At 37.5% G+C, this 26,043-nt stretch overlaps 2 protein-coding genes across 10 annotated transcripts in view; one reads left to right on the top strand and one right to left on the bottom strand.

Moving 5' to 3' along the window:
• CMSS1 (cms1 ribosomal small subunit homolog) overlaps positions 1-26,043 on the bottom strand; it is a 371,436-nt gene that overhangs the window by 315,828 nt on the left and 29,565 nt on the right. The window lies entirely within an intron of this gene.
• Positions 1-26,043, top strand: part of FILIP1L (filamin A interacting protein 1 like) — a 121,718-nt gene that overhangs the window by 79,707 nt on the left and 15,968 nt on the right. Inside the window, exon 5 of one of the 2 annotated variants that reach the window (XM_073307517.1) lies at positions 20,819-23,567. In XM_073307517.1, coding sequence (XP_073163618.1) covers positions 20,819-23,567 — 2,749 coding nt within the window. Of the gene's footprint in view, positions 1-20,818; positions 23,902-26,043 lie in introns of those variants that run through there. The other variant, XM_073307507.1, reaches the window with a different exon arrangement.

The raw sequence follows: 26,043 nt of genomic DNA, 5'->3' as shown, positions 1-26,043 counted from the left end.
CTCAGAAACTGCTCGCTTAGTCAAAGAACAAGAGATTTCACAACAATTTGACAAGGAAACAACCACAGACAACTAAGTTATATGGAAATATTTCATATGCAATAGAAAACCTTTTTATTTAATAAAGGCTGTAAATGGAAATGGAAAAATTCCATCCTTAGTAGAGAGACTATTCAGCTCTTTTGAATCTAATAGAGAAGGAGGGAAACAGAAACAATTAATTACTATTTCAACAATACCCAAAGTACCATCTGTACTATAAACTGCAGTCAGCCTGATGCAAATCATGGCATCAATCAATGCCTTAACACCTGTGTTCCCTGTAGTCAGCCTTTTTTTTAATTTTAAGGGGAAACACTTTATTTTGCACTTTCTTAAGCCAATTCTGTTCTCATTTACACTGGCATAAATCTGGAAAAACTTCACTGAATTTACACTGAAGTAGCTGGCCCACTGAATTTATACATCTGCAGCTCTTTGCTCTGCTCCTTTCCCCATTTTATCATTTATTGCTAGTGTGAATTATTTCTCCCTATCTATACTGACTTTTAATGTAATAGAAATGTATTTAAATTGGGTGCAGCCTATTTTAGGGAAAGATCTCATTATGATGAAGTCAGAAGTGTCGTCTTTATCTTTTTTTTCCACTTTCCAAAATCAGTAATACTTGTTATTTTGATTAATTGCCTGAGGAATGTATTGAGGACATTTGATTAACAGTCTTCAAATGTATATTTTCTTTATTTAAACGTAGTATTACAGTAGAAAACATTACAACACTCAGTGTGAAAAGTTAATAGTCCATGATACTAAGGACTAACCCATTAGTTGTATGAAATATTATTTCTCAGAAAAACTGCATGATGCTCCTATTTCCCCTCCCCCAACAAAAGAAATAATATCTAACTAGTTTTCCATCTCTAAATAACAGTACTTTAAATCTTCCTCCTCCCCAATCAATTCTAGATAAATCATGTCACTGCTTGACTCTGCTAATTACCAGCACTTTTGTATGATTTTCATAATGTTGGGATGGATTTTTCAAAAAGATCCAAAAAGCCCTTCCTAATTTCACTCCCAACTGCAATTCCCATTATGTACAAATTTTCAAAAGGTCCATGCCTCTTTAATAAAGATCTGTGCCAAATGTACTTAGAGATGGGAAAGTGAAAGATTACCAATGGTGTATATTCTTTTGGAACTGTTCTGCAAGCAACTTCTGTCAACACCTGGGTGTGGCAGTAACTAAATAATACTGATGCATTTACAATTAAAAACTGGTAACTGCAAGATAGTATCCTAAATATTTTATACTGTAGAAGTAATTAAAACCTTTAAGACCATTAAGTCAAGTTTTTAAGTTCTGACTCACAGAGTTCAGTCTAATGCTTTTCACCTTTCCATCTACCTGGTAAGAACATAACTATACAATACTGCTAATGTGAATTATTTTGAATTGTTTATGTCTGTCTGTCTTTCATTGAGTGGAACTTCTGAAACTCCTCTGACCTAGTTTGACGCAGCTGATAGGCTGGTCAGTTCAACCACTGACTCTTCAAAAAAACATTTAGTATTCATCTCCAGGTGGGTATGAGATACCGCCAAAAAATGCTAAATTTAAGGCCCTTTTAGATAAAGTAAGTCAATAGGAGCTGAGGCACTCAGCACCTTTCAGGATTAGGCCCTTAGTTTGAAGTCTGCCACTGTTTTCTCTTAATGAAACAAGAGCCAGTTTTGTTTGAGTTTTCAGGGCCAAGATTGCTCCTATTGAAGTCAATAATAAAACTCTCATTGACTGACCAATGGTGCAGGATCAGGCCTTCAGAACGGTCTTTCTCAAGCGTTCAGACTCACAAGAAAATGTCTTTAAAGTGTTTTTTGTAGCACTCAGTAACCTCAAGTTTGCAAACAATCTAAAGTCAAGCTCTCTCTCAGTGCTGTCTCCACATTAGGGCAGCTGAAGTGGGAGAGAAAAAGGAGGAGGAAGAGGGAAATGAGAAGGGAAGAGAAAACTTTAAGCAACAATAGATCAGATTCTGTGAATGCAAAATTAAGGCATACATGACAAAATAATGTCATAGTATAATTATTTTTTAAATAAAGCAAATGAAGTGGATGAATCTCATTAGAAACTGCTGAATATTCAAACCAATTTCTCTACAGGGCATTTCAGAAACAAACAAATAAAAAAAGATTCCTTTTATCCTGCTCATTCAGGTGTACAATGCACCGTGCCCTTTCCTGCCGCAAAGGCCACCCTCCGTGCATGTCCCACCATGTATATGTTGGCAACATGTGTAGCCCCTTTTTAGTTCAGCTTCAGGCAGAGCATACAGCCAGTTGAACTTCTCCAGAGCAGAGTATACAGACACTGAGCCATCTGAGCGGAACACAGTCACCTTACAGGTTAATATTCCGGGGGAGCTGAGCAACGGTAGTCCCGAATGGCACGAATTAGAATTGCGAGTGCTCAACTGTTCAGAAAACTAGATTCTACGTATTTCAGGTTGGGCACCCAAAGTAAATGACTACTTTGGAAAACTTGGTTTTAAGAAGTGCAGCACTTTTCTGTCCTGAAAGTAAAGTAAAACCTGATTTACTACCATCTGAATCGGGGTTTTCTGGACCTTTAGAAGCCTTTGTGAGCAGTTAGGTGGGCTTTCATTAAAAACAAAAAATAAAGCACACCCTCACTGATTCTGCAAGGACATCATTCATGTCTGCCAGAATAGACCAGAACTGAATACCCATTTCTATGTTTGCGCAGCACCCAGCACAATGGGTCTCAATCCAAATTGGGGTCTTTAAGTGCTACTTCAACTTTAAAAAACATAAAGCAAAAAAACCCTTTTGGACAAAAAATTTTCAGGGCTTTTTTTAATATTTCAAAATTCTAAAGACGACTACACAAGTCCAATTGCATTTTCCTTTATAGGCTCCCACAGAGCTGCCAAGAAACAGCAACATAGATATAATCCTCCAATGTCAAGGCAAATTTGGCAACAATTTACATTTTATAAAGACATGTCTTAAGCCTAACATTTCAATGAAGTTTCTGTAGAATTCAGTGTAAACAGCTGGATTTTTTTTTAAATTAATTAAATTTCTCCTTCAGTGTTTGCAAAACCAATATTGCAGCTTGTGCATGACAAACTAAGAGAGAAAACTAACTAGGCACACAACTGAAACTAAGACTATGTCTGCACTGTGCCACAGCATGGATTACTGCGGTGCAAATTGCAGCCCACACTGAAGCGTTACGCTCTAGCTGCCCTGAGTATATCGTGTTGGTGCAAACTAAAAGGTACATAGTTCGCATTAACTTAGTCAGGACTATGTTAATGCAAACTAGGTACCTTTTAGCTCACGCAAGCAGCATCCATGCAGGACAGTTAGGGTGCAGCATGCTATTGTTCGCTACAGTTCACATCCCCCATAGACCGAACTCAGGGCCACATAGACGAGCCCTCAGTAGCCTATTGTCGCTGCCCTGAAAAAAGGTACACTGCGTAAACAGAAAAAAAGTAGATTAGACCTTTAAAATTATTTTATTTTTAACAATCTATGGTGTTATGTGTATATTGACAAGAACTGTATTAAAATTATTTTTAACCTAGGTGTTTCTTTAAAATAGTGTCTTTATCCATTTTCTGGTATAAAACTTACATGAGATGCAGTCATCATATCCAAACTATAAGAAATTGGGAGATTTTAACAATATTAGACTTGCCTATAAATCATCTGGAACTAAACATGTGATGTCATCCATCACATCAGGGAAAACGAACTCCCAAACCCTGCATGTATTATAATTAGTTACAAATCGACTACATGGGGGCAGGGTGACCAGATAGCAACTGTGAAAAAACAGGACAGGGGTGAGGGGTAATAGGTGCCTATATAAGAAAAAGCCCCCAACAATGGGACTGTCCCTATAAAAATGGGACATCTGGTCACCCTACATGGGGGGAGAGGGATGCCTAGTAACCCTCTTACACCTACTTTTCAACTTTAAAATATTCCTTCCAGTGTAATACTTTTTTCAAGTTTAGCAGAACTTTCAAGTGGAACACTTTTGTTTCAGATCTCTCTGAAACCGCTGCATGAATAAAGTAGGCCTAATTTGTAAGGATGGACACCTAAATAGGGCACCCAACTCCACAGCTGAATACCTGAAATCCACCACTGAGCACTCTAACTTGGGAGCACATTTCTGAAAACTAGGATCGCCAAGTGCTGCTAATGATTTTGCATGTGAACAAAACAAGTGTTCAGTTAATTTGTGTGAAAAGATCTCTCCCTATTACAAAAATATTCTTGATTTGCAAAGTATCATCATGCACTCTTTTATATAATGAGATAAAGCCTGTCACCAGCAACATAAATTATATTCCCAACTACAACAATGACTTGCATCCTGGACAGTGAAATCACTAATATTGAGAGGCCCGAACTGTTTTTCTCCTAAATTTAAAAAAAAAAAATTCTAAACAGGTCTCCCTGATACAAAGGGGGAAATTATCAACCCTCCAAAACAAGCTCTGCAACAATCTTAATATTGCATCTAGTAAAGAGTGCAACCCAAACAAAGCAAACCAGGGAGACTTGATTTGTTGAGGATCAGAGGCAGTTGTTCTTGTGACTTGAGAATAAACGTGCACGTGCACTCACTGTCCTGCTGCTCCTCTCTGGGCTGGCAGTAGACTAAAAGTGACAAAATTCTCCAATTTAAATTCCTTGCTCGCTCATGAAAGAGAGATGGCAGGAGAACAGAAAGGTAATATAGTATTCATTACACAACTACATCCATCTTAACACACTAAGGGCAACATTATCCAAAGTGGCCACTGATTTTAGATAACTCCATTTCTTGGTGCCCAAACTGAGACACCTTCAAGCTTGATTTTCAGAGGTGCCAAATGCCTATCATCACTCCTAGTTACTTTAACTGGAATTGTGGGTGCTCAGCATCTCTGAAAAATAAGTTTCAAGGTTCCTTGAGGTGGGCACCTAAAATGAGTGGCCACTTTGGAAATTTCTGGCCCAGATAGGCTGGGTTTGCTATTGCTTTGACCTGTCTCCTCAGCCTAGAGGTTTAAACTGTTTCCACCATCCTTTTGAAGACAGAATTTTTCTACTTTGATGAGAAGTCATGAAAAAATTGCAGGTTTTAAGGAGGGTCCAATTTAGGTCCTATCATTGACCCTTAGATATACTCAGGCTAACAAGGTTTGGTAACAAATCAACAGCAAGAACTTCTAGAGGTAAGGTTTTCTTTTCACATTGTGCATTTGAACTCACTTTTAAATTAATGATAAAAATTTTTATTATATATAATGAATAAAAGTGGCAACTGAAAATAGGGAAATATATCCTAAACACTACAGATCATCAGCAAAGGCAGGAATGGTATTGGGATAAGAAAAAAAAAATCAGACAGAACACCCAGAATAATTTTGCAAAAAGAACAGGAGTACTTGTGGCACCTTAGAGACTAACAAATTTTTCTGAGCATAAGCTTTTGCGGGCTACAGCTCACTTCATCGGATGCATGCAGTGAAAAATACAGTAGGACGATTTTAACCTTAACTGATCACTCTTATTATAGTGTGAATGATAACACCCATTGTTTCATATTCTCTGTGTATATAAAATCGTCCTACTGTATTTTCCACTGCATGCATCTGATGAAGTAGGCTGTAGCCCATGAAAGCTTATGCTCAAATAAATTTGTTAGTCTCTAAGGTGCCACAAGTACTCCTGTTCTTTTTGCGGATATAGACGAACACAGCTGCTACTCTGAAACCAGAATAATTTTGTAGTTTCTATGTTGCATGAAAACTGTATGTAGTATATAGATTTTACAAGGAAAACAGCTACTTGATTTCACAAGAGGTTGTCTTTGGGCTTGGGTATGATTTCTAAAATGCACTAACATGCTGTGCATTAATGGGTCTATGTAGACCCTGCTAGTGTGCAGTGAAGGCTCCCTAGTGCACTTTAACAGATTTACGTTGAAATGCACTAACGAAAACCTTTAAGGTGCACCAGCAAAGTCTACATGAACCCATTAATTCACAGCATGTTAGTGCACTTTAAAAATCACACCCCGATGGTGCTCATTACCCAACCATGTAGATAAGCTCTTTGATTAAAGTAGTGCATGTAGCCAAAGACAGTCAGCCATACAAAGACAGAGGCATAAATCAATTCTTGGTACAATAAAATGGTGTGGGAAATGCTGCAGAATGACCAGTTAATGAAAGAAGTTTTTTAAAAAGGATTAATGCTCACACTGAATCTTCATCTAAGTACCTTTACTGAGGTGAGGGTGAAGGGTGATATGCAGACGTATAGTCCTTCTGTTTCCCCATAAATGCATTGTTTTATTAGAGACACAAGGAATAGGAAACAGAACAGATATGGAAAAATAAGTCTCTCTCTTGGCTTTAAAGGGATAGACCAGTTATAAACTACATTAAGAAACTATTGGCCACAGTGAGCATAGCTATACCCAGTAAATCCACTTTTTTTCACCCTACCAATTTTAATTTCCTCTCCATGAAAGAAAGAAACCTTTGGTTTCCAAAGCAAGCATGTTAGCCACTGCCTGTGTTTAAACAGCTAGACAACAGAGGCAGATTCTGGAAACAGACTACTGTTCATATTTGAAGTGAGTATATGACTAAAAGGATCTCCAACTGTGGCCTTCATGTTAAAGCAGAGAATTTGAATGTAAATGCAGTAAAACATCAAACAACAGGAAAACAGAAAACCCTATCTTGATACACAAGAAACAATTGATCTTTGGTTCTTGATAGTCAATAAAAAAAATCAGTGTTCTCAAACTTCTGTATTGGTGACCACTTTTACACTGCAAGCCTCTGAGTGTGGCCCCTGCTTAAAAATATTAAAAAATTTGTTTTTAATTTAACACTATTATAAATGCTGGAGGTGAAAGTGGGGTTTGGGGGTGGAGGCTGACAGCTCGCAACCCCCACATAATAATCTTGCAACCCTCTGAGGGCTCATGACCCCCCACCCCTGTTTGAGAACCCCTAAGCCCTGCTTTAATTAATAGATTAAGAATAGTTGCTTCAACAGGGCTATTTTTGTCCCATCATGTGTTATTAAAGAAGTTATTTAAATTTATCAAATGTACCTATCTAATAGCCCATAGTCACACTTACAATATGGTCCTTAATACATGATTCACTGAGTAATATCATCATTAGTTTTTGACTGTAGACTCCCATCCTACAATCTACTCTTAAAACAACCAACCTGCAACTACCTCACAATCAGCCCCTCAGGCAAGAGCCTGGAATAGGAAATATTCTTATTGACATGTTCAAGGCTTATGGTCAACAGACACAGGTTCTAGTGAACCAGGATACAATGCAATTTCCAACCTCAACTTGTTCAGATCTAAAGATGTTTAGCAAGAATGATTCAGCTGACCCCAAAAGGCTGGGGAAGATCATAAACAGACAAGCTGTCCCCCAGATATCCAAAGATCCCATCACACTTTGAACTGCACTTAGAACCAAAAAGAAATCTTTGGAGAACTGATAACGTATTTTCAGAAATTAACACTCTGCAGCAGGCCTATGTGGTGGTAGTCTGCACCAGTGATAGCTTCAAAGTGGTCTTGATTAATAATCTCAGGTACAGCACACTGCCATCAATTCAGATTGGCACATTAGCATGAAATGGATGAATTCACCTTACCAGGCGTAGATGAAAAGATTCATATTTAGATCATAAAGGAAGTTATGTATAAGGGTTTTTTTTTCACTGCAAATATAGTTCCCATTTACTTTTGATTTTGTTATTAAACAAATCCAGGCCATTTATGTAAACCAAATTTACTAGGGTCTTTTGTTTGTTTGTAAAGGCTTGACTATAATACTTCAGAAATTTTAGCATCAACAAAAATTTATTTTATCAATTAAGGTTCACCTTTTCTGCCACAAATACAATGGATTTCCCCACAAAACTACATCAAATAAAGTAATTGCACACAATGAAATTATAACCAGATTAGCATGAATGTATAATGTAATGGTTTACTGCAAGTGATCACCATGTGATCTAGAGGCTGACACTGGCAACTACAGCAGCCTGCTATTAACTAAAGGCTCTCTGATTTAGCTTAACAGTACATACAGGCATGCTGAAGGTATAGATGAATAGGGTCATAGTGCATACATGCAACAGTATACAACAGATATGCAGTCATGCCACCCATTCTGACCCTGGCTGAGAATTTCGTCCAGACATTTATTTCTATACATGTTAAAATTGTTTCAGAGAACATCTAGTTCCTGGAAATGCTGTGGGAAAATGACATTTATGGCCAACCAGTCTCCTCTGAGTAATATGATGAGTTATTGTTGGAAAACAGCCATTCTCAAAGTCATCCTAAAAATATTAGCTAAATTTAAGTACGATTTTTTTTTTTGTATCGGGGTACTTGCTTAACTATGCTCAGTGCTGGTTAAGATATCAGCATAGCTCCTGGTGAATCACGTACCATAAAGACAAAAGAGTAACAAACGCATCATGTAATACACAACCATGGATCCACATGTTATAGAAAGGAACAGAAGAACCAACAAATTACAAATATTTACCTGTGTAGTAACCACCTAAAGAATGCATGTCAGAGATATTCTTGAAGACCTATATAGTAATATACTATGTTAAGGGATGACTTAAAGGTGTTGCACTTCTGATAGGGACCTGAAGTTGAAAGTTTCATGATGGGCTTCATCAACAAGACTTACATCCAGCTGAATATGGCCGACACAATTCAGTCATTTCACTCATTTTTTAAAATAATTCTGATTAGAAACCAAAGACAAAATTCAGTCTTCTTCTACTCTGGCATTTTCATCAAGTTTGCAGAAAGTGTTCAAACACAGTTCCAGCTAAACAGCTTTGAAATAAAGGGCTCTGTCCTGTAGTCATTGAAGTCAGCAGCACCACTCACACAACCAAGGGCTGTAAGACCAGGTCTTCCGTTTACCCACTCAGTATAGATGGGCCAAAAACCACAGTTTTAATCCTGGTTTATGGACTACATTTAAACAGAATGTAGACAGGCTCCCCTATATAGTATTTTTATTGTCACCCCTTAAAATTTAACTATCTGCAGAATATTGTAGTATGTATGTTAATTAGCAGTAATTATGCATGCTTAGCTCTAGGATCCGAAATCAAAGCAAATTTATTTTCCCCTTGAGACTTCAGAACTGGGGCAGAAAATGCTATTGCACAAGCGCTGCTACAATTCTGTGCATAATAAATAAAATTGTAGAAATAGAAATTTCACATTTGGGGACCTGTTAAGTAGGTAGCACTTACCGCAATAATGCAGTGCTTAGTCACAGACTGGGAAATATTAACTCTATTTCCAGCCCTGCCAGAGACTTCCTGTCTTATATTGAGCTAGTCACTTAATCTTTCTTTGACTTCATTTCCTCATCTGTGAAGGAAGAGGAAGAATACTTTCCTACCGCACAGAGGGGTTGCGAAGATTAATGTATTAATTTTGGTAAAGTGTTTTGAGATGCTCAAGAAAGATGCTACGGAAGAATTATAAAAAGATTTTCTTCTGTAACTACAGTTAATTCTTGCACGTAGTTTTCACTTGCTGTGTTATAGCAGCAGCATGCTGGCTGACACTTATTTTCTGCAGAAATAACAAAACCCACCTCCATGAATACTTAGCCATAGAGAATATTTAACAATAAGAATTCCAAGGCAAACACAGTAGTTTCTTATCTTCAAACCTTCGAGTATTTTGTAACAATAACTATTAGAAAGGATTTATAATCAGGCTGCTGAGAAGGGTAGAGTTTTCCAGCAATACATTATACAGTATGCACTTTTTTAAAAATGGAGGATGAAGAACACAGATTTCCCCCATAAATTCAATTTATTAAAAATGTAATGAATCTGTAATCTTTGAATACAAAAATTAATAATGGATTTCATTGGATCTGCCTTGACTTTTGAGAAATGGCAACACTTAGCCCTTTCAAAGCATTTTTCAATGTTAATCATTTGATTCTGAAAATATACTGTCAGATAGGTCAACCTTATTATCCCCATTTTATAGATGCAGCAGTTGAGGTATAGAATTGAACTTGTTCAAGCAAAAGAGGAAGGTAGAGGCACAGTCTGGATTAAACCTCAGAAGTTCTTGCCTCATACTCCTGTTTCTCTGACCACTATACCACATCTCTCAAAACGCATCTTTCCATTTCCTCCTGTAAGCTTTCCATCTGCAAAACTATAATTTCCTGACTGACGTAAATTCAAGGAGTTCCAAATTCTGACGTTGCATCTGAAGTTACTTGCTTTATTTCTGGCTTCATAGGCAATTTGCTTTGCAGAAAGGAAGATGGAAAAAAGATGCACTTTGGTAATATTAAAAAACAACAACAAACCATTAGTCAAGAAAATAAAAGCATCATCTTGGAGTGACCACAACATTAATAGTTCATAGTTTCACTTCAAATTGATAGTCAAAGAGGAAACAAGTCTCCAGAACAGAAAAGAGATTAACATTTATCTTGCATGCACAATTATATGCCATTGTCATATTAACAACAATAGATGTCAATTCTAACATCAAACAAAAATGATTCAAATAGCAGTTAAATCCAGGAAAGGGGATGAGGGGGAAGAAATCTGTATCTCAAAATGTAACATCAGAACAGTACAGCTCAGCACTCATACTGCCATGTCCTCCAAAAGCTCTCTCTGCTCTGTGGGAGTTTTTCAAGGATAACCCCAAGTAAAGCTCATTACTGTAGTCTAGTCAGTACAGAGCTCACTTGTAACTATGTTTTTTCAAAAGAACTCACAATCAAATATTTGAGACCCCCAGCCCCCCCAAAAAATTACAGACACATCAATAACTTGAAAACCAGATTTCCATGGGAAAAATATTACCTACTGTTTACTTGTAACCCCAGAGATTACTAGAACTATAAGAAATTAGACAAAACAATATTTTTCAGCACATGAACTGCCCTTTTCTAACTCCAATATATTTTGGAGTAAACCAAAACCATTTCGAACATAAGAACGGTCATATAGGGTCAGACCAAATGTCCACCTAGCCCAGTATCCTGTCTTCCGACAGTGGCCAATGCCAGGAGCTTCAGAGGGAATGAACAGAACAGGTAATTATCAAATGAGCCATCCCCTGTCGCCCATTCCCATCTTCTGGCAAACAAAGGCTAGGGACACATCAGAGCACGGTTTTGCATCCCTGCCCATCCTGGCTAATTGCCATTGATGGCCCAATCCTCCATTAACATATCTAGTTCTTTTTTGAACCCTGTTATAGACTTAGCCTTCACAACATCCTCTAGCAAAGAGTTCCACAGGATGACTGTGCGTTGTGTGAAGAAATACTTCCTTTTGTTTGTCTTAAACCTGTTGCCTATTAATTTAATTTGGTGACCCCTGGTTCTTGCATTATGAGGAGTAAATAACACTTCCTTATTTACTTTCTCCACACCAGTCATGATTTTATAGACTTCTATCATATCCCCCCTTAGTCGTCTCTTTTCCAAGCTGAAAAGTCCCAGTCTTATTAGTCTCTTCTCATATGGAAGCTATTCAATACCCCTAATCATTTTTGTTGCCCTTTTCTGTACCTTTTCTAACTCCAATATATATTTTTTTGAGATGAGGCAACCAGATCTGCATGCAGTATTCAAGATGAGGGTGTACCATGGATTTATATAGAGGCAATATGATATTTTCTATCTTATCATCTATCCCTTTTCTGTGGTTCTCAACATTCTGTTAGCTTTTTTGACTGCTGCTGCACATTGAATTGATGTTTTCAGAGAACTACCCACAATGACTCTAAGATCTCTTTCTTGAGTGGTAACAGCTAATTTAGACTCCATCGTTTTTTATGTATAGCCGGGATTATGTTTTCCAATGTGCTGTACTTTGCATTTATCAATATTGAATTTCATTTGCCATTTTGTTGCCCACTCACCCAGTTTTGTGAGATCACTTTGTAACTCTTTGTAGTCTGTCTTGGACTTAACTATCTTAAGTAGTTTATCAGCAGCAAATATTGCTCACCTCACTAGGAATATGTTGAACAGTACTGGCCCCAGTACACACCCCTGGGGGACGCCACTATTTACCTCACTCCATTCTGAAAAATGATCATTTATTCCTACCCTTTGTTTCCTATCTTTTAACCAGTTACCAATCAATTAGAGAACCTTCCCTCTTATCCCATGACAGCTTACTTTGCTTAAGAGCCTTTGGTGAGGGACCTTGTCAAAGGCTTTCTGAACATCTAAGTACACTACATCCACTGGATCACCCTTGTCCACATGCTTGTTGACCCCTCAGAGAATTCTAGTAGATTGGTGAGGCACAATTTCCTTTTACGAAAACCATGTTGACTCTTCCCCAACAAATCGTGTTAATGGTGCTAATCTGTTAGTCTGATAATTCTGTTTTTTACTATAGTTTCCAACAGTTTGTCTGGTACTGCAGTTAGGCTTACCAGCCTGCAATTGCCGGGATCGCCTCTGGAGCCTTTTAAAAAAAAAAATTGCCATTACATTTGCGATCCTCCAGTCATCTGGTACAGAAGCGGATTTAAGTGATAGGTTACGTACCACAGTTACTAGTTCTGCAATTTCACATGAGTTCCTTCAGAAATCTTGGGTGAATACCATCTGATCCTGGTGATTTATTACTGTTTAATTTATCAATTTGTTCCAAAAACTCCTGTTCCTTAGATTTGTCACCTAAAAAGAATGGCTCAGGTTGGGGAGTCTCCCTCACATCCTCAGCCGTGAAGACCGATGAAAAGAATTCATTTAGTTTCTCTGCAATGGCCTTATTTGTCCTGAGTGCTCCTTTAGCATCTTGATTGCCCACTGACCCCACGGGTTGTTTAGCAGGCTTCCTGCTTTGGATGTACTTAAAAAAAATTTTGCTGTTACTTTATGACTCTTTGGCTAGCTGTTCTTGAATTCTTTTTTGGCCTTCCTAATTATATTTCACACTTCATTTGCAATAGTTTATGCTCCTTTCTATTTTCCTCACTAGGATTTAACTTCCACTTTGTAAAGGATACCTTGTTGCCTCTAACTGCGTCTTTTACTTTGTTGTTTAGCCACGGAGACACTTTTTTGGTCTTCTTACTACATTTTTAAATTTGGGGTATACATTTAAAATTGACCTCTAGTATTGTGTCTAGAAAAAGTTTCCATGCAGCTTGCAGGAATTTCACTTTTGGCGCTGTACCTTTTAATTTCTGTTTAACTAGCTTCCTCATTTTTGTGTAGTTCCTTTCTGAACTTAAATGCTACTGTGGAGGGCTGCGCTTTGGTGTTTCTCTCCCCCCCCCCTTCCCCCGGGATTATGTTATGGTAACTATTATCAAGCAGTTCAGCTACATTCACCTCTTATTTTTGACATTGACAGTACTTGTTGTGTATAGTCATTTTCACAGATTTTTTTTTTTGGTCAGTTCAACTTCTGCCTTATGCACTAGTGTGATATCATTCCTTTGCACTTCTGATGGGGAACAGTTTCTGGGAACACACTTCCCAAAGCCCTGCATGAGAACAGTTAGCAATAACAGCAAAGTTTGAACTGAAATCAAGGAGGCAGTCATATACAAGAAGGATAACGTGGGGAGACAGTAGATTCTAGCATGTTTTTGCTGCTATTCTCAGGACTGCCCAAAAGACCTAATAAACATCAAAAGGAGAGCAAACTGTTGCAAGTGTTTTTCAAGGAATGTTGAGAGGCTGTGCATACTACTCTCTCTCTCTCTCCCCTTTTTTTTAAATGATTCTGTGGCACTGTCAAAGTACAAGGTGTTCTACCAAAGTATTTAATTTTTCTGAAATTAGTCAATTTAAAGAATCAAGTTACATGTCCCCTTTAAAGACATACATGGCAGCCCAGCAAATAAATTATATCTTGGATATACCCAGTGGGGTATATTATTTTCTCTGTGCCTGTTTCATTTTAAATTTCCATGAATTAAGTTACTCGTGCATCCAGACCACAAAGCCTTCTGTTTATAATCCCAACAGATCTCCATCTGATTAGGGTTGTACGGACGGATAATCACCAAGGTACATTCAGATAAAAAAGAACCGTGGTGGATAACTCAAGAACTAATACACTTTCTCAGCAGTCAATACTGAACTGGTGCCTTTGGGAGAATATTAAAGGAGCGTTGCATTTTAGAGTAAGACTAAAACCAAGGTCCCAATCGCTATTGGTTGTTATAGAGAATCTATTACTTTTTCTTTCCCTCTTGAATACATCTGTGTGTGTCTGTGTATATGTCCGGCATCAAGACTAACTTCCAACTCAGGTAAATATATTCTGGTGACCTATTTTCTACTATTATGGATGAATAAGGTATGCCTCACTTCTTGTCCTAAACTGTTACTGTTGAGTTTCATCCCAGAGGTGGCAGCACAGGTCCCTGTATAGTCACTTTTCTAGGAATGTTAAGTTTATAAAACAATTTAGGATTAGAAGGATGCTATAAAGATGTGATTAACTGCCCAGTGGAGAACATACCTTACTGTAAGAGTTCACATTTTAAATTAAACTTTCATATCAAGACATCTGTCTGAAAATGCTCTCGGATCTTGTATCTGATGTGCCTTTAATTTTCCTTTAGTTCAAATTTGGACTTAATTTTTAAAAAATCATTTTAAAATAATGTCAATTTTAAAATAAAAAGTGTTGCCATTCTGTTGGGCAGTGCTGATTGATCCAGATAAAGCCAATACATTATATAATTGCTGTAGCATGCTGTTGCTGCTATGATTTTAGAAGCCTTTGACTTTCTTTATAAAAGGAAAAAAGTAAGCACCAATAAAGATAATACATAGGATATAAAAATAGCCATAACATAGGTATTCATAAACATTACACATCAATAAGTAGGATTGCAGGGAAGGAAAAATGTATGCATACACATCCCAAGACTGGAAAATAATTAGTAAAGCCAAGCTTTACTGCCATAAACTATAAGGGAATGCAAGGCTGACTTTCTTCCGGAAAGAAATACTTAACTATATTGGTGTTAAAACTCACACCAATTTGTAGGATTTACCAGAAGTGATAAAGCATGTTTCTTTTCTTGTTAATGGCCAGGCTTTGGCTTTTCTAGTTACTGGGAAGAATGCCTCAGACAGAGTAAGAATCATGATTTCATTTACATTTCAAACTTTCAGCTTAAAATTTTTATTTACATTATACAAAGGAATTTCAAATACATGTCCAAAAACATAGAAGCAAGTCTCCTCAAGTTGACACCTGTAGAATATTTGCTGAATGACATCTTAAAATTAACTATAAAAACATCCGTAAGCTTTACAAATAGAGAAAATATTTGAGGTTTACACACAGCTTTCAAGATGACACCAGAATTCTCTTCAAAAATATGAATCTGAAGCTTTATAAAAGTCTCTGGGTCTTAGAAATGACAGATATTTTAAGTGCCTATGGCCTGAACCAAAACTCCACCTACAGCAGCTTCTTCACTGTTTGAAGGGAGACTTGTCAAGGTACAAATTTTACAGGCCGAGGTCCCTTTCTGTTAAATCCTTGAAAACTTATCCTTTTCAAGTGTTCACTATGCAGAAATGTAGGTCTGTTTTACTCTTGGTACTTAAAATATAAATCTCATTCTTGAACAAACTAAATATGAGAAACAGAGCGACTCACAAAAAATTACAGAAACAAGGATCTTATGATCTCATCCCTGCCACAATCTCTTTAGTTTACTCACAACACAAACTTAAAGAGAGAGCACTTCCCCTACTGTCCCACAAAAATTCCAAACGATACTAACGTAATAATACATGAAGATACTGGAAAACCCCACTTACTAAACATACCACATGACACCGTAAAACAATGTGCTATTAGATATGTTTTGTAAGAGGCAGATAGTCATATGATACTAAATATAACTAGTGCAATCTAACCCAGTGAGCAGTTAGGTATGGAGAAGAATTGAATACATATAGAGACTCCAACAAGCTACAATATGTCCATTGGAAAAAGTCAGCTATGATGAAAAAATGAGAATTTCAAGGATGATAAATATGATTTTTTTTTAAGGAACACGCAATTGGCATTTCATATATAAGTGAGATAATAAACCAGAATAAGGTTAATAACTTATATAACTATAACAGAAGCTCTGAAGACAAGAAGTAATAAGACACTGCTTTGACTATGTTTAACTACCTAACATTCATGTCTATAAAAACAGCTTCCAAGACCTGTTTTTGCTGGACTGGATTCAGTAAATGCTCTTGTAGTCCCATGGGATCAAGTACTTGGAATTGTCTAAATGATGTATCTATCTTTGTCTGAAATGCAACTACATTCTTATGAAATACAACTCAAAATGGAAATAATTCAAATATTTAACCTAATTGGACAGCCTGATGATTTATTGATGGTTTCCTTTCCTTCCTCATCACTCTCCAGTAAAATGTATTAGTGTCCTTTAGAGGAGACTTGGCAGGTTAAAAATCACATTTTAAAAACAAAACTTAGCTATATTATAGCTACAACTTACATTATTAAACCTCAAAACATTGTACAAAATCAAATTTGTTCGTCACCTTTTATGCTTTTTCAGGACTGACTCAGAGAAGCACAAAAAGTAAATGCACACTTCCCACCAGGTGTACTGCTTGCCACGGTGAAAAGTCCCACAACACCCTCTAGGTAGTCAAGTCCTGATCCTGCAATAAGCTCCACATAGGAAGTCCCCTAGAGAGAGCCCCTCAACGTCAACCCATACCAAGCTCATTGCAGGATCAAGGTCTAAGTATTTGCAGGAAGGAATTTTCAATCTGTTCAATGAAAACTAACTACTCAGTTTCATGTTTTTCTTGTCAATTTCACTTTCTGGTTGGTTAGTACTGTAGTGTGATGTCTGAATTGCAAACACTACAGGGAAATGTTCACATCCAATCAAAAGAGACAATGAAAATATTTATGATGTTAAGGCAATTTATTTTATTTTTGCAATCTCAACAACAAATACATAACAGCACTGATATAATCCCATAAATCTCATATTGTATACAAATATGCTATATGTCTAAAATACGGAAACAAAAACTAAAGTTTAACATACACATTAGTTTCACGGTCACCTTCCTAAAATTCCTTTCCAAAAACCAGACAACTATCTCACAATTATGGATGTGAAGAATTTATGAGCTTTATCAAAATATTCCATCTTGTAATTGATTTTATCGAGTTAAACAGTATTTTCAAGAAACCTAGATAAAAATCCAAATACAGGTGAAATATTTTGGAAATTTTATTGTAATTTCTATGCTGTCCTAAATGTAATAGGTATGTGTTTTGGCGTGGTTGGTGGTTTTTTGTTTTTGTCTAATTTTGGAAAGAAATTTTAGGAAAACAAACATGAAACCAATGTGTTTTGTATTTTTAATTTTGCACTGTTTGTATGCATTTCCATTTTTTTCCATATATATATGCACATGCACAATAGGATTTTAAGGTAAGGTAGACACATTATTTAGAATATTGTGATGTCCACTATGCATTTGGTGTTTTCTAAACCCAGGGGAGGATATAATCCATGTCCCAAAAAGCATACATTTTACAAAGACAGATGATGGGAAAGGGAATGGGATGTAATGTAGAAGCAAAGTGAGGATAGGTATTGTTTACTTGGGTTGGGTTGGGGTTTGTTTGGTTCTTTTGCAGGCTGGGGAAGGATTGGTTGGTAGTGATATTTATGTTTAACACACTAAAATCCCTTTTTCCTCATGGCTTCTGAAATACACTACATAATCTATGTTAATCTTGCTAAGGTGATTTTAAACAAGGCTTCTTCCCTTCAAAAAGGGATGAATTTGAAGGTACAGAAACACTTGCTTTTTATTTCCAGTAGGTTTTCAAAATTCCATTTAAAAAAAAATTTTTTTAAGTGAAGGATAATGTCTTCAATATACTGCAGACATCCCTTCCAGTTGCCTGACTAGGACTTCAGAATGACCAAACAGACTGGGCCCCAGAGAATTCATCCAGATTAGACAATGAGCCAGGACAGGTACCAGTAATAGAATTAGCTTGTTTAAATACTAATGCAGAGCAGACTTTATCAAAGCTCAATTTGTGTACCTCACTTGAGACTCAGGCCCTGATTCAGCAAAGACGTTATTAAGACTCAGGTGGTCCCTTACTTTAACAAGCAGTCCCAGTAACTAGTGAGATAATGCTATAGAACAGAATGAAGATACAAACAGGAATGCATATACAGTACACATGTTGAAAGATTTCAGTGACTACTCACTCAGACACCAGTCAACTGAAACATTTAAATTAAAGAAAAATCTGTTAACTAAATTGCATTATAAAATCACTATAAAACAACCATGGAAAAGTTAGAACTGTTTAAGGTTTTGTGGCCAACCACGTCCTCTAGAAATAAAACTTTAAGAAATAAAACATAGCAAGAATTAAAACATTTTTGTTTTTTGGGCTAAGTCGCTATCACCTAGTTAAAAGGTAAATCAGTAATATACTCAACAGCTAATTTAAGTATTACTCATTTGGCCCTTGTCCAGATAGTATCCCTTTAAAAAAGAATGATCAAGGTAAGGAAACAATTTGATAAAGTAAAACCAAGACTAATAAATTGGAATAAATTCAACCAGCATTATTACAAGATGGCTAACCTCAGGCACACACATAAGCTGAACAAGTCCAAGTGAAACTGCTAGTTATGCTTCTGTTATGATTTTGTATCTATGGCAACACCAAACCATCAACTGAACTTCACTACTAAAGCACTCAGGGGTGGGGAAGACAGGAGATTTACACTGTTGGGAACACAAATACAAGTTGTAATATATAAAAATGAAAGAGAGTCATTAAGTAGAACTTTTTTTTAAAACCAACAATGTAATAATAAGTCTTTGACTCTGTTGCTCCTGCCATCTTGAGCAGACTTCCTGTATTCGTCTGCCTTATCAACCCACTCTCATTTCTCAAAGCTCACTTCAAAAAATTCTTCCCTTGCCGACGCCTTTTAACGTCCATTTCCCAATTATATTCTTAAAAACTCTATAAATAATTTGACAATGTTTGTAAGAATGATTCCATATAAGTTAAGCTTACCACATTTTATTATTATTCTTCATGCTGTCAATTTTGCACATAAAGAACTTCACTGCAAGACCAAAGATTTATTTGCTGTAACAGAATAAATACCTTGGGTATAGTGAATGTGCTGTGAGAGATTTTGTATAGCCAATGTCGGAAACCTCTATTCATTGCCACCATTAGAAATGGACACGTACCAGATCGACCTGCACAGTGTCAGAAGCTTTCTACCATGTAAGAATCCAGGCTCTATTACTGCCAAATGACTAGGTGTTGCTGAGACTGCATGCTAAGCCCTCAGGACTATGTTCCTCAAGTCACTGAACAGCTTATTAAGGATCAACATGGATGGAGTACCACCTAGTTCTTCCTGAATGAGATGATGATGGTAGTTGTAACATAGAACTTTAGAAGAGTCCTGTCGCATAATCTCTTTTTTCCTAATAAAAGTCATTTAATATAGACATTACATGCACAGACATTCACTGTGCAGAGATTCTAGTATTTATTTTTCTATTAAGTTTTTTGTTTCTACTTATGTTTTTCACATGCTTTTTTAATGCTTCAAGGAGCTTACTCTGTGGGTCAGAAATAAATAAAGAGCTGATGGAAAGGAGGCAGAAATAGTGAAAAGATCAGGTTACATGTTATTTTAGCCCCCTCAGTGTCTCGGAGACAAAAAAGAAAGGCCCATGAAAGATCCAAATACTAAGATATTTGGGTTTATTCAGGTCCCTGCACGACACAAATGCACAGTCCTAACATACATCTTTTACCACTGAAATATCCTGCATCTCATAAACAAGAAAAGATTATGAACCTATACTTGAGCTACAACAGTTACAGGTAAAACCTGATTTTAGGAGAATCTCAAGAAACACCTCAAGCCTTCACAAAACGGCAGGGTTTCATACTATGACTTTCAGATACACCATCATATCTGAGTTTTGGACAACAAGGAATTTGGGATTTCTGAGGTGCAAAACAACTTCCAACCTAAGCATTTACCTGTTTACAGCAGAATTAGACTGCTACAAGATGGCAAGGATCCCTTTTCACTTAGAAATGGCTGACACTCTGTTTTTCTATTAATTTAGCTATATCAATTGTTACACTGCCATAAGTAAATCAGTGAAACCCCTTACTGTGGACATCCACACTAGATTGTAGTATTGATATTACCTACATCAGTTTCTAAATAACCAATACAACTAAATAGCGATAAAAACTGTGTGTGTAGACCAGACCTTAGGAACCAGACAATTTAATTTTGTTCTAGAGTGGGGTGTCTGAAGCTTGCCCAACTGATGGAGTTGCACTGGCAAACGCAGAAGCCTGAAGGCTGTACTGTACCTTTACTGCAGAAACAGTTAGTAGAGCCCACAGATCTGAATGAGCAACATGGACTGGCATGTCTGGTTAAAATAAAGCACTTCATATGAGGACTTCTAGTCTCTGTGGCCTTTTCCACTGCACGACAAAGTCAGGCAGCCTCGGGCTACATCACAGATTGCACTTTGTTCACCTCTACTCTAGATGGTATCATAATTCTAAACACATGTATTTGAAAAATCCACTACGAAAACTACTACAAAATAAAACAAACATACTTTGTGTTTTTCAGATTGAAAAAGCTGATTGACCAAGAAACAGCCTATCAGGCAAAAAAAGAGAAGGAAAACAACAAGAAAATAACTAAATTGAAAGAAGAACTGACAAAACTAAAATCATTTGCTTTAATGGTGGTGGATGAACAGCAAAGACTTACAGAACAGTTGAACCAACAAAGTCAAAAAATCCAAGAGCTAATCACTACTACAGAGCAAGTACACGAGAAACTCACCATTGCTGAAGCAAAAGCGGAAGAAGAGAAGCAGAAAGCCATCAGGCTGGAAGCAGAATTGCAAGCGCAAACCAATAAGATTTCCCAAGAACAAGAAACAATGATGGCCAAACTAACCAATGAAGACAGCCAGAATCGCCAGCTCCGGATAAAATTAACAGCACTCACTCGACAAATTGATGAATTAGAGGAGACTAATAAGTCTTTACGAAAAGCAGAGGAAGAACTGCAAGACATAAGGGAAAAAATAAATAAAGGAGAATGTGGAAATTCCACCCTTATGTCTGAAGTAGAAGAATTACGAAAACGTGTCCTGGAAATGGAAGGTAAAGATGAAGAGCTCATAAAAATGGAAGATCAGTGTAGAGAGCTTAATAAAAAATTAGAAAAAGAAGCAGAACAAAACAAGAACTTTAAAGCAGAAGTTGACAAACTCAACAAAAGAATTATGGAGCTGGAGAAATTAGAAGATGCTTTCAACAAGAGCAAACAAGAATGTTACGCTCTGAAATGCAATCTAGAAAAAGAAAAAATGTTAACAAAGCAATTATCTCAGGAGCTGGAAGGCTTAAAAGCTAGAATTGGAGAACTTGAAGCCATTGAAATCAAGTTAGAAAAAACAGAATTCACACTCAAGGAAGATTTAAGTAAACTGAAAACATTAACGGTCATGCTTGTGGATGAAAGAAAAACAATGAGTGAAAAAATAAAGCAAACAGAAGAAAAGTTACAATCTGCAACTTCCCACCTTCAAGTGGAGCAAAAGAAAGTGATGTCAGTTACAGAAAAACTACTTGAGGAAAGTAAAAAGGCACTGAAATCAAAATCTGATGCAGAGGAAAAAATGTCCAGTGTAACAAAGGAAAGAGATGAACTGAAAAACAAACTAAAAGCAGAGGAAGAGAAAGGAAATGATCTCTTTTCCAAGGTAAATATTCTAAGGAAAAGGCTTCAGTCACTAGAAGCCATTGAAAAAGAGTTTCTTAAAAATAAATTCAAAGAGACAACTAAATCAAGCACATCCTTACAGCAAGAGAACAACAAGATTAAAGAACTTGCCCAAGAAGTTGAGAGGTTGAAAAATAAGCTGAAAGAAATGAAGGCCATAGAGGATGATCTCATGAAAACTGAAGATGAATTTGAATCTCTAGAGCGAAGATACATCAATGAACGAGACAAAGCTAAATTTCTATCAGAAGAACTGGAGACTGTGAAAATGGAACTGGCTAGGTATAAGTTAGTAGAGAAGGCAGAGTCTAACCAAGAACAGTGGCTTTTCAAAAAACTTAAAGAAGAAGAAGCGAAGTCAGGGCACCTGTCTAGAGAGGTAGATGCACTGAAAGAGAAAATTCATGAGTACATGGAAACAGAAGACATAATAAGTCATCTACGGGGTGATCATATGGTCCTACAGAAGAAATTCACCCAGCAAGAAAACAAAAACAGGGAGCTGGCAAGAGAAATTGATAGCCTTACCAAAGAACTAGAGAGATACAGACGCTTCAGTAAGAGCCTGAGACCGAGTCTTAATGGAAAGAGAATTTCTGACTTGCAGGTTTTCTCTAAAGAAGTCCAGACAGATCCAGCAGACAATGAACCACCTGATTACAAGAGCCTTGTTCCTTTAGAACGAGCAGTCATAAATGGGCAATTGTATGAAGAGAGTGATAATGAAGATGAAAACAATGATGAGGAGCAAAAAGTGTCTTTCAAATGCAATTCATCCATTGCAAATGCAGTAAACAAAAAGTTATGGATCCCATGGATGAAGTCCAAAGAAAGCCATCCTCAAAATGGAAAAATTCATAACAAACAGAATGGAAATTGTGCACAGCCACGAGACTTAGTTTTAAGTCACACACCTGGTCAACCTCTTCATATAAAGGTTACACCAGACCATGGACAAAACACAGCTACCCTTGAAATAACAAGCCCTACCACAGACAGTCCTCACTCTTACACTAGTACAGCAGTTATACCCAACTGTGGCACACCAAAGCAAAGAATAACAATTATTCAAAATGCCTCCTTAATGCCTTTAAAATCAAAAATCGCTGATGGTTACATGAGTCCAGAGCAAGCCGTGCCACCTATTACATTGGCTACTTTTGCAAGATCTCAAACTCCTGAATCATGTGGCTCAATAACTCCAGAAAGAACAATGTCTCCGTTGGCTCTGACAGGTTCTTCCAGTTCTCCAGAACAAATGCTTTCTCCAGAGCCTTTGGAAATTGGTGCCAAGCATACTCTTTTTAGAGTATCCCCAGACAGGCAATCGTCATGGCACTTTCAAAGATCTAACAGCACTGGTTCAAGTGTAATAACTACTGAGGATAATAAAATCCATATTCATTTAGGAAGTCCTTATGTTCAGGCTCTTGCTAATTCAGCAAAACCTTGTACTCCAATTCAGGATAACAGAACTCCAGCACTAACTAATGGAATACACAGTAAGCCTACTAGTAAAATCACAAGCAGTATCACAATCACACCAACAGCCACTCCTCTCCCACGGCAATCACAAATTACAGTAAGTAATGTCTATAACTGATCCCCACCCATGCCGACTCCCTTACCAGCAACCCATCCTATTTTTTATCCCAGCAAGAATAAATTTAGAACACCCCCTTTATTTTGGGAGAGATCTGTGCATGAACCGTACAATCCTATTTGGAACTAATGTTAAGTTTTGCCTGCTTAGTCATATCAAGTGTGCACTTACTGTATATCTTTTCATTGAAATATCTTTATGTAAAATATTTAGTCTTCCACTTTTATAAATGCATCTTTATGTATTTCCATTTTCCATAACTCACATTACTTTTGATTGCAAGGTGTATTGGTGAAATATTTTAACATTACAAAACAGTAAATAATTGGTTGTTTTTACCATTGCTTACAGAATTATTTGTTCTTTTGGGCTGTGTGTGTGTGCGCATTTTGTATTTTTGCATGTGTGACAGACTTTTATTTTAATCCTTGAAATGCCTGCTAAATACAGATAAGAACCGTTTCATTACCTTCCTTCTATTGCCCAATTTTTCCTAGCCTTATTACTCAAATTATTATTTTTAGATCAAACACACACAAAATCACACGTACAGTACCAATTTTAAGTTCATGATGCATAAATCACATGTTTTGGGGCATGTCAATCACTGGGAATTTTGTGAGTGTGGATTTTTTTAAACACTTCGTCATTCCGTTAAAACTCAATCTGTTTCCTCCTTCAAATCTTGGCTTGAGTTGAGAAGTTTATATCACAGAATTATTTTGTTTTTCCGTAAGGCAAGCTCTTAGTCTACATTAAAAATACTAATGTTTAAAGACCTTGTAAGAACGTTAACAGCAACATGTACATTTTAAAAAGACCAACCAGAAGAATGGCTCCACAGCATGATTTTATTATTCAAGAAAGGAGGGAAGGAGGGAGCAGGGTTGGAACCTAGATTACAGTCCATCATTCTACATATTAGTTCGGCACAGTAAAGAAGAGAAAGCAAAATGAATGACAGGACACCTTATAGTTTCTGAAATGATAAAATAAGTTGGTTACCAAAAATGAGAATACGATAGTCCAGCTATTTGAATTTATACATCCCTCCAGACACAGTACACACTAAGGGTATGTCTACACTATGAAATTAGGTCGAATTTATAGAAGTCGTTTTTTTAGAAATTGGTTTTATATATTCGAGTGTGTGTGTCCCCACAGAAAATGCTCTAAGTGCATTAAGTGCATTAACTCGGTGGAGTGCTTCCACAGTACCAAGGCTAGAGTCGACTTCCGGAGCGTTGCACTGTGGGTAGCTATCCCACAGTTCCCGCAGTCTCCGCTGCCCATTGGAATTCTGGGTTGAGATCCCAATGCCTGATGGGGCTAAAACATTGTTGCGGGTGGTTCTGGGTAAATATAGTCAGGCCCCCGTTCCCTCCCTCCCTCCGTGAAAGCAAGGGCAGACAATCGTTTCGCGCCTTTTTCCTGAGTTACCTGTGCAGACGCCATAGCACAGCAAGCATGGAGCCCGCTCAGCTCACTGTCACCGTATGTCTCCTGGGTGCTGGCAGACACGGTACTGCATTGCTACACAGTAGCAGCAACCCATTGTCTTGTGGCAGCAGACGGTGCAATAGGACTGGTAGCCGTCATCGTCATGTCCAAGGTGCTCCTGGTCGCCTGTGTGAGGTCGATCAGGAGCGCCTGGGCAGACATGGGCACAGGGACTAAATTTGGAGTGACCTGATCAAGTCATTCTCTTTACTCCTGCAGTCAGTCCTATTGAACCATCTTATGGTGAGCAGGCAGGCGATACGGATTGCTAGCAGTCCTATTGTACCATCTTCTGCCGAGCAGCCATGTGATGTGGATGGCATGCAGTCCTTCTGCACCGTCTGCTGCCAGCCAAAGATGTAAAAGATAGATGGAGTGGATCAAAACAAGAAATAGACCAGATTTGTTTTGTACTCATTTGCAAACCACCACCCCCCGCCACCCGTCTAGGGGACTCATTCCTCTAGGTCACACTGCAGTCACTCACAGAGAAGGTGCAGCGAGGTAAATCTAGCCATGTATCAATCAGAGGCCAGGCTAACCTCCTTGTTCCAATAAGAACAATAATTTAGGTGCACCATTTCTTATTGGAACCCTCCGTGAAGTCCTGCCTGAAATACTCCTTGATGTAAAGCCACCCCCTTTGTTGATTTTAGCTCCCTGTAAGCCAACCCTGTAAGCCGTGTCGTCAGTCGCCCCTCCCTGTGTCAGAGCAATGGCAAACAATCGTGCATCTGAGCCGAGAGTGCTGTCCAGAGCAGTCACAATGGAGCACTCTGGGATAGCTCCCGGAGGCCAATACCGTCGAATTGTGTCCACAGTACCCCAAATTCGAGCCGGCAAGGCCAATTTAAGCGCTAATCCACTTGTCAGGGGTGGAGTAAGGAAATCCATTTTAAGAGCCCTTTAAGTCAAAATAAAGGGCTTCATCGTGTGGACAGGTGCAGGTTTACAT

Source organism: Lepidochelys kempii, chromosome 1 (genome assembly GCF_965140265.1).
Source record: "Lepidochelys kempii isolate rLepKem1 chromosome 1, rLepKem1.hap2, whole genome shotgun sequence".
Classification (NCBI taxonomy): Eukaryota; Metazoa; Chordata; order Testudines; family Cheloniidae; genus Lepidochelys; species Lepidochelys kempii.
The sequence above is the reverse complement of the archived record's forward strand: the minus strand, read 5'-3'. Positions and strand labels throughout refer to the sequence as shown.